Source organism: Syngnathus floridae, chromosome 20 (assembly GCF_059516105.1).
Source record: "Syngnathus floridae isolate MCC-2025c chromosome 20, RoL_Sflo_1.0, whole genome shotgun sequence".
Lineage (NCBI taxonomy): Eukaryota > Metazoa > Chordata > Actinopteri > Syngnathiformes > Syngnathidae > Syngnathus > Syngnathus floridae.
Genome location: NC_142432.1, coordinates 6,905,167 through 6,914,478, shown reverse-complemented (window position 1 = coordinate 6,914,478; position 9,312 = coordinate 6,905,167). Strand labels below are relative to the sequence as shown.

The following is a 9,312-nucleotide window of genomic DNA, read 5'->3' as shown; positions in this document are numbered from 1 at the left end:
GGAGATTGGCGACTTTTTCCAATGTGGGGCCGGTGGGGGCCATCATTTTAGAGGCTACAAGTTCATGAAGTTTTATTCACGCTTTCAATTCAATACCTTTTCAATGTTAGGAACTACACAACACCCATTTGGCATCGGAGTTCTCTTCCCGGTGTCTCAAGTTTAACCCCCCCAGCACTCGTTGAAATTGGTAGAGTCCAATTTAGCTCGTGCGTCTGCATGTCGCTCGTTGAAGGGAAGACTCTTCAAAGGCGGTGCGGGGCCGGGCCATCCCTGGCTACAACCCAATGAAGTTGTATAAGTGTGTGTGTTTTTTTAATTCAAGAAAATCCAGCACGCAATGTCATAAAACACCTTTTTTGCATCAAAGTTCTCTATAGCGTGCCTAACGTTGGGGTATACCATTGCATGTTCAACCGCCCGCACCCCCGCACTCATTGAAGTTGATAGAGTCCAATGGAGCTTGATGCCTGGATGACGCGAGGTGTACGACAGAGGTGGAGCACCTGCGTGAAGCTGGCCCACCAGCCCACGCAAAATTGAAGGACAATAGTCTGTTTCGTTTGTGCAGCAAACATTTCCGTTTGTGCTGCTATGGTTTTTGAAAGATTATTTGATAGGCCATCCAGAGTTCACCCAGCCCCCCCCCCCCTCCATCTGCTCCAAATGAACCCAATACGGTACCGTTCGTTTGTGCTGGTTTGTGCCGTAAAAACCTTCATTTGTGCTGCTTCGGTTTCGTAGATATTACACATTTATTTTCTGGCGAGGACGTCACCCAGCCCTCCAATTTCCTCCAAATGGACCCAAAATGGTACCGTTCGTTTGTGCAGCAAAAATTTCCGTTTGTGCTGCTATGGTTTTTTAGTTCTGAAAGATTATTTGATAGGTCATCCAGAGTTCACCCAGCCCCCCATCTGCCCCAAAATGGTACCGTCCGCTTGTGCTTCGCGTGTGCTGCAAAAATGTTCGTTTGTGCTGCTTCGGTTTCGTGGATATTACACATTAATTTTCTAGCGAGGACGTCACCCAGCCCCCCCTTTTCCTCCAAATGGACCCAAAATGGTACCGTCCGTTTGTGCTGCAAAAAGTTTCGTTTGTGCTGCTACGGTGTTGCAGATATGACACATTTCATTTCTAGCGATGACGTCACCGTATTTCGTCGCGAATTTCAAGCTCCTGGAATGCTCCTGATGCAGGACGAATACAAGGTAAATATGTACTTAGCCTTTTTTTTTTTAGCTTACAGAAAACTTCCACTGCGGGAAATGGCTTTAAGTACGTATTTCTGTAATTATGTTTTATCGTGCTCACTGATTAATTCCCTTGTCATCAATAAGCCTATATGATCTTTTTTTTTCAATTACAAGGTTCACCGACCGCAACCAAAATACCTTTTGAGTCTACGTTTGTTCCGAGACATTCATTAATGCAATAATTCATACATGTATGTGGAGTTGATGACAGCCAGAAAAAGAAACTTGAAAACGTGAAAGAATAACTTTCTTTGTCAAAGTGAACATTATCAACATTTATGTTTTTCCCCCGACAGTTCCAACGATGCATCACTGCACAGTGTCGACGTGCACAGCATGTGGGAAGATGTTAGTATTTACTGATGCTGCTCTCACTCCACTTCCCAGGCAGGTAGGTCATTGTCGCAGTCCTCCTGCACTATGCCATGCCACATAATCCTGGCTCAGTCCTGGTTCAAAGCCAATGACTGCTCTCAAAGTCAAAGTCTTCTCTTTTACTAGCTCTAGACTGGAGGGGAATTCAAGGAAGGCAACTTCCACCAAGGTCAGTGTCAATCCACACCAACTCTCCCAGATTGTAACTGTGAGTAACATATGACCTGAACACAGAGCCTTGCCTGTATTGTTGTCCTGTGTTTTGAATGAAGACGGAACGGACACTGGGAAGGATTTTCAAATGGCCTCAGGCAGAGAGAGTCAGGAAGGCTGAGTCCCTCTTCAGCAGCAGTCTGAAGAGAAGCCATGCCATGCCACGCCACAGGTCTGCAGGACAGCAATGTGTTGCACCAACAAGCAAAACTTGCCTTGTTACTTGTTGGCTCAAACGGCAGTACTGTGAGGAGGCGCATTGTTTGATCGAATCAACCCGATTGGGATGTTCCTCATTGGGCTCTCGATGACAGTGGAGATGTGGCATTGTGCATCCATTTGGAGAGCACCAGAGCGCAGGAGGACACGTTTGAATCTTTCCCCCAGCAGTTCTGCCCTCTGTGAGTATACTACCTGTGGGTGGGTTCACACCCTGCGTTGCGATGCTTTTCACCAGGTGGAGGGAGGAATGGGTTCCCACGTCCGTAGTTCAGAACAGTCTTTTCAAATGAAAAACGTTCACCGAAAGAACAGCATAAGCATCGAAAGACAGACTCGAATGCGCAAGTGTCGAGCACAAACGCTTTTGATGTGCCAAGTTGAACAGGCTCTTGATGGTTCCCGTTTTTCAACAATGGTACCTTGACTTTTTGCCAGCCAGCCAGCCAGCCAGCCAGCCCGCCCGCCCGCCAGCCAGCCTGCCAGCCAGCCCACTTGTGTATCAATATGCAGCAGGGACAAGGAGGAGAGAGGAAAATGGTCAAGAGCCAGGCTTCGTTAGGGTTAGGGTTAGGGTTAGGCTCAGGGCACAACACGGGCTAATATGTATGTATGCTAATATCAGTCTCGGATGCTCTCCGAGCGAGCTCTTCAGCTTGCATTTTAGAAGATACGTCAATATACTGCTTATCGTTTGAGTCATGGAAAATAATATGAATAATGCAACATAAAACATCATTCCAACGCTACAGTAGTCTGCTAACCATCTCAACGAGGTGTTGGATGAGGAGGTACGTATTTTTAGGATCGACTCTTTCACCCATTGTCAGCGCTTCAATCGTGGAGTCAAGTGACACAACACAGCCAGCGCTATTCTATTCCATTCCATTCCATTCTTCTGCCATTGGGCCGGTTGCATTTGAAACGGAAAAATGGCTCCCAGCACGCCACCGGACACGACAGCCCCTTGGTTCAAAGCCGCCCGTGTCTTTGAGGAAGCCATCCTTCCTGCTTGCCTGCATTTCGCTCCAAAACGTGACAACCTGCTCATTTGACTTTTTTATTCCCAAGCAAAGATGGGATCCGAAAATGTCGGCCGATTGAGCGAGCCAATGTTTTTCATCTTTCGGTCAGTCGACGTTATCATGAGTTGACGTTGTCCACTTTGACTGATGTCGAGTCAAAAACAAAAAAATCAAATACTTTGACACATGACTTGGCGTCACTTTCAAACGTAGGTTGAAGTGACCCCAAAGGTTGCGGCTCTTTTTTTGCTCGCTTCCCCTCTCTCCCATCCCTTTGAATGAAATCAAAGTGGTGTCCAAAGTCTGGACAAAGGTGGCCCGAGTAATATCGCATTCAGTCAGGCAAAGACGTGCACGCGTACAAAGGGTCTCCGCGGCAATGCGCTCCTCCAAGGTTGCTGAGGAGCCAGCCAGCCAGCCAGCCAGCCAGCGAGCGGCGAGGAACTGATAGTCACAGTGATGATTATGTAGCTTTCTTTTACGAGGTGTGAAATTCCAACATGTCTTCTTTTGCTAGTTCAAAAAAAAAAACAACTTTTCACTCCCCGAGTGGCAGGCGGAATGCCAAAAGTGGACTGGATTTCAGTCCTTGAAATGATTCAGCATCTTGAAACTGGTTGATGATGATGATGGTGAGAAAAAATATGCCTAGTTGATTTTTTTGGGTGCATATTAGAGATGCACCGATCCAACTTTTTCAGTTTCGATACCGATGCCGTGGCTTTGCGTATCGGTCGATACCCGATACCGATCCGATATTATGGTTGACTTAACCAGCTACATACCTCTACATGAAAAGACTAAAGGCAATGGCATCAGGCATGACCACACTTTGTCCAGGGACAAAATGTAATAAGATAAAGCAGGTTAATGCAATGAACTATTTATTTGTAACAAAAATTGTGCAACAGCAGCAATAAAGTGTATCAGCATTTGAATTCATTTAAATTAGGATACAAACTTCTTAAAAAAATACAAATGTTGCAGCTGAAACTGCACTGGGCAAATATAGAGAGGGTGATCAAGCATACAGTAACCAAATATTAAAAGAAATAGTAAACATGTAAACATTAGGTGCCATTCCACACCACTCATGACCTGTTGATGCTCTAAATGCTCATTTAAGCAGCAATGAGAAGTGCTCCCTGAAAACAAGCTCTGCTTCGTCAAACACACACAAAAAAAAACAACATTCAAAATTATTTCTAAATACTGAAAGTGCAGAGTGGAATTGAAACTAAAATATAGCATCAGGACAAGAGGACAAACAAATGACTTGGGCTTTCTGATGCAGTGATGGTTTTCTCAGCTAAATATTCATTCAGTTGAACTGCAGGGCTTGAGCTGCTTGCTGCACCTGCATCCTCACTCTCCTCCAGAATTTGCTCAAATGCTTCCATGAAACTGCTCTTGCTTGGAGCTGCTACTGCTTCTGCTGCAGTCTCCATCCGAGGGGCCTTCCCTGGTCGCTGTGAAGCCTCCGCTGCTCCTGCTGTGCTGGTCAAGCCCCTGTCTTCAACCTCCTTCAACAGTGCATCTTTTGCATGCTTGGTGGAGGTCTCACTTGTAAAGTATCTGAAACAGACATAGAACAGCTTAGGTGTCTATAACTTTCATATTGCCATACCTGGTATCTGTTATATAAAAGCAATAGCTCACTTCAGACCGTGATATGTTGTGATTATATCACAGCCTGTTGAGTATATTAGCTTAAAATATCTTACCTGTCCTTATATCTTGGGTCCAACAAAGTGGCCAGGGCGTACAGAGGCTCATCTTCTACTGAGTCAAAACGTTGTTTGACAGCTTGGAGCAGGGTCTTTTTCATTGTTTTAATGCCAGCATCTGCCTGGTCTTCCTTGGTCAGGATGCGCTTGAGGACAGTGATGGCTGGAATGACATCAGCAGTGGAGGCGGTAGATGAGCTTATTTTCCTGGTCAGTTCTTCAAATGGTTCCAAAACAGTGCTAGTGTTCTCCACCAAGGCCCACTGGGTAGCCAGTGTTGTGGGCAGATCATAATCCACAAAATAGGCACCTAGTACGCGCTTCTGTTCCAGCAGACTCTGTATCATGAAGTAGGTGCTGTTCCATCTTGTTCTGATGTCTTGTTGTAAGCGTTTGGGTTGCATTTGCATTTGGAGTTGGACGTCATATAGCCGTGAATAAGCAAGTGGAGAATGTTTGAAATGTTTCACAATCTGTCGGCCGTTTGCAATCGCATCGCTCACACTTCGCTGAGACAGTAGCCCCTCGTTAACAACGAGCTGTAGTGTGTGAGCAAAACAGCCCAAGCTGCACACTCCCATCTTTTCCATGGCCTTTTTCATATTGCTGGCATTGTCCCTGAGAATGACATGCACTTTGTTGAGCGGAATATTCCACTTATCAAGCATTGCCTTAATGGCAGTCGAAATTGTGTCACCGTTGTGTGCTCCGGGGAAGTTTTTAGCTTGCAACACGGCATTGCGAGGGGTGTGATGCCTGTCTAACCAGTGCACCGTTAAACTCAACATAGGCATGGGGCACACCTCCGAGCTCCAGATATCAGCTGTGAAGCTCATGACATCTACATCTCTTAATTCTTGTGACAAGTGTTCACACACTTTCTCATACATTTCTGACAGTGCAGTCTCAGAAAAATACTTGCGCGATGGCAAATTGTACCGTGGCTCCAGGTGCTCAAGTAAACGTCGGAAGCCCTCGTTTTCAACAACACTCATCGGTTGTCCATCCAAAACCATGAATTCCAGCACTTTCTCAGTAATTCTTATAGCTTTTGAGCTATTGCCTGGGAATTTCTCCCGTCTTTGCAGTGCATCTGCTAACGTTAACTGTGTAGGTCCACCTCCCGCTCCCTTCGATCTGCTCAACTGCTGGAACTCCCGGTGCTCCGTTGCGTGGTGTTTCTGGAGATACTTAATTAAATTGGTAGTACTATAACTGGCAGTACTACCACTACCTCTGGCAACATTAGCTTTGCAGACATTGCAAACTGCCGTCGAGCTAGTTGGCGTGTTCAGTTTGAAGTACCTCCACACAGCTGACTCTTTCGTTTGCTCCATGTTTGCGTTTGAGAAAAACTCTCGTGGCATGCGGCACGTGCTGCTGACGTATGACGTATGACGTAGCCCGCATCCCAATAGGAAGGGATTAAGGAAAGGATTGGCTCACAGATCGGCTACATTTTCCGATACCCGATCCATCTATTTTGTTGATATCGGGGCCGATATCCGATACAGATATCGGATCGGTGCATCTCTAGTGCATATATGATTTCAATTTCTTTCTTTCATATTTGATTCTTGTCAGCCATGCAAGTGACGCCATTTGAAAAAAAACTTGCAACTGGCCATCAAATCTTTGTTTTGTTTGTAACTACCAGAAAAAAAGGCTGCTTGAATTGTTTGGTGTTTAAAAAAAAAAAGAAAAGAGGCGTGACTTGACAAGACGTCTTCCTTTACATATCTTTTGGTAATAGAGGAAAAAGTTGGATGTGGACTCCTTTGACGTAGGCCGCACTCGAGTAAAAAACAAGCTTGCCTGGCCAAGTGGCAGGCAGCACGTGCACTGACTTTACAGTCCCTGAAATGATTCAGCATCTCCAAACTCTTTGACGATTATTTATCTCATGAACGAAAATTCTTCTTCCTTCACTCAGTCGCGACGCACGAGAGCACCGAAATGAGCGTCGGGCTCACTGTGACGTGGGTGGCACTAGCCTGCATCCAGGCATCACTCGGCAACAAGCAAATACCAAAGGTATTTTGCCGACACCGCAAGAAAAGTATCCATTTGAGAACAAAGTTTTCGTTAATAAGTATCGGTGTGTCTGGGAGTTTGTTTTCGTCTTCTTTTCTCCGCCTCTTCCCCCGTTTCCAGTAAAGTGATGCCCGCCTTGGTTCCATTCGAGATGCATATGTGCGTGCGCGTGTCATTTTGGAGCCAACTATTGTTAAGGACACCGCCGGCAGCCTTCCTCTGCTGCCATCAACACGCTGACCCGACTGCAAAGGAGCTGTTAGATAAATTGTATATATATGTTATCATGCGTTCCCTAATGAGTACTTATTAATAAAATTATTGCACAGAATGCTTGCTGTTTCGCCTTGCAGACGTCCACCAGTCCACAACAAGTCAAACGATGCTGTCTGGAGCTTCCTGACCTTCTACACCTCTGGGAATCCAAGAAAGTTGTTGATAGCTCAATTTATTTTGTTGATGTCTGCACATGGCATTTTGTCTTTGCACTCTTTTCTCATGGTGTCTTGTCTGTGACTTCTTGTTTCACATAGCATTTTGTCCTTGCACTCTTTTTGTTTCTCATGGCATCCTGTCTGCGACTTCTTGTTTCACATAGAATCTCGTTTCTTCTCTCATGAGACAAAGCCCATGCTTCCCCCCACCTATCAGGGGCTAGTCTCACATTGTGGGTAGGTGCGCAACATTGGGAGATGCACGTAGCGTTATTAACCTTGGTTAACCAGGGACCTCTAGTGGCCACAATTCACCATAGCAGAAGTCAACATCCTGTTGAGGACTCTTTTAGCACAAATTTTTGGAACAAGGTCGACAATACTGTAAATAGGTCTTCAGACGTCTTTTACCGTGACCACTTCTTTTGGAACAGACAGAGTACAAGGCTGCAAATAGACTAACTTCCGCCATTTAAATTCACACTTTTGTCCGTCTCTCATCTGGACCCTAGGAGCGTTCCGGGACCACTGACGACGGCGGGTCCGGAGGAGCATCTTTGCCTGTGGCCGTCGGCCGGTCAGACACGTGAGTCAACTTATCTATCCATCACTCTGCTCCAGTCCTATTTGGGTTTTTTTTTCCTTTGGAATGCTGCTATTCGCCGTCCGTACGGCGACCTTGAGTGCTTTGAAAGGCGCCTGCCTCATCAATCAAATGTAGTGTTATGATGACTCGACGACAAAGTCTGCCGTTTGGAGTTGTATCCTTTTTTTTTTTTCTGAAATAGCGTTGGCCGGGCTCGCGACGTTACGTGGCTTTGCCTTGGCTGACTTTCTGCTCAGCTTTCGAGCGCTTGTCTTTTTTTGTGTTTCAGTCTGTTGGGTTTGCAGTTTCAGTTGCCATCTCATCAACGACAAGACACCACACCACGGCGGCGTTGGGTATTGCTCCTCTTTATTGTTTCTTGCACACTCATGTACACATGCGCTTTTTGGTTTTGGTCACTCACTCGCACACACAGCGTCAAACGTGGGAAACGAACTCACGGTGTCGGCACCAATGTTCCCTCTCATTTTTCAAGCGTCTAGTGGAAGTGTAATAGATAAATGAGGGAATACAGGAATGAATCAATCAATCCAAAAAATACATGTCTAGATGAATGAAGAAATAGATAGATAGATAGATAGATAGATAGATAGATAGATAGATAGATAGATAGATAGATAGATAGATAGATAGATGGATGGATGGATGGATGGATGGATGGATGGATGGATGGATGGATGGATGGATGGATGGATGGATGGATGGATGGATGGATGGATGGATGGATGGATGGATGGATGGATGGATGGATGGATGGATGGATGGATGGATGGATGGATGGATGGATGGATGGATCATCAACATGTATTCAATATGGATGTTTCATTCTTACATGAATGTATTCTCACGTGCGTAAGGACTGTTAAAGTAATCATCGTTTAGTTATGTTGTGTGGAATAGTGAATTAAAAGTGTTTCAGGAGTTAAGTTTCATTTTCTTTTCTTTTGTGGAACCAAAATTTGGATTTTGGGAACGAGGCCAACTGCTTAATTACTCCACCCATTCCAGCCATTTATTCATACCCTCAGTCTCCTTTTTGTGCCCTCCCTCTACGAAGGTTGGAGTTTTACAATCCAAAGAGGTTGGCGACGGCATCATTCCCGCTTGAACGACAAATGGCGAGGGGAATGGTCGTCGTTTGTACAAACATTTGCGATGTCGCACTTTTTTTCCCTTATTCATTCAAATTTCTCTTGATATCCTTTGATGATTGACCGTTCGTCCCCCCTGTAATATTCTCTTAGAATATGTTCGGACTGCCAGTCCAGTAACGTTAGCCTATCGTATTGGGTATCTACCAAATGTCTTGCCTGATTGGTCCGTGGCATTAAGATGACGCAGCACGTAGTGACGTAGCCGGATGTTGGAAGCATACGCCTTCCTGAATGCCACATGTTTTCCTGCTCCCGCAATCTTCATTAA

General features: G+C 45.4%; 1 protein-coding gene across 1 annotated transcript; it reads left to right on the top strand.

Annotated features, from left to right (window-relative positions):
* The first annotated feature begins 838 nt into the window (after positions 1 to 838).
* Positions 839 to 8,811, top strand: LOC148381070 (uncharacterized). The gene is made up of 9 exons (XM_088363940.1): positions 839 to 1,065; positions 1,142 to 1,211; positions 1,553 to 1,647; positions 1,758 to 1,800; positions 1,904 to 2,016; positions 2,159 to 2,245; positions 6,749 to 6,849; positions 7,796 to 7,869; positions 8,159 to 8,811. Exons 3-8 carry the CDS (start codon positions 1,619 to 1,621, stop codon positions 7,813 to 7,815), a joined length of 393 nt encoding a protein of 130 aa, XP_088220066.1. The 5' UTR covers positions 839 to 1,065; positions 1,142 to 1,211; positions 1,553 to 1,618; the 3' UTR covers positions 7,816 to 7,869; positions 8,159 to 8,811.
* The last annotated feature ends 501 nt before the right edge of the window (positions 8,812 to 9,312 follow it).

What these genes read in the sequence shown, in the direction of transcription:
- LOC148381070 (XM_088363940.1), top strand. Translation starts at nt 1,619, where the DNA reads ATGCTGCTCTCACTCCACTTCCCAGGCAG. An exon ending in GGAAGGCAACTTCCACCAAG is followed by an intron (nt 1,801 to 1,903) that starts GTCAGTGTCAAT and finishes TTTTGAATGAAG; the next exon opens with ACGGAACGGACACTGGGAAG. An exon ending in CCCCAGCAGTTCTGCCCTCT is followed by an intron (nt 2,246 to 6,748) that starts GTGAGTATACTA and finishes TCCTTCACTCAG; the next exon opens with TCGCGACGCACGAGAGCACC.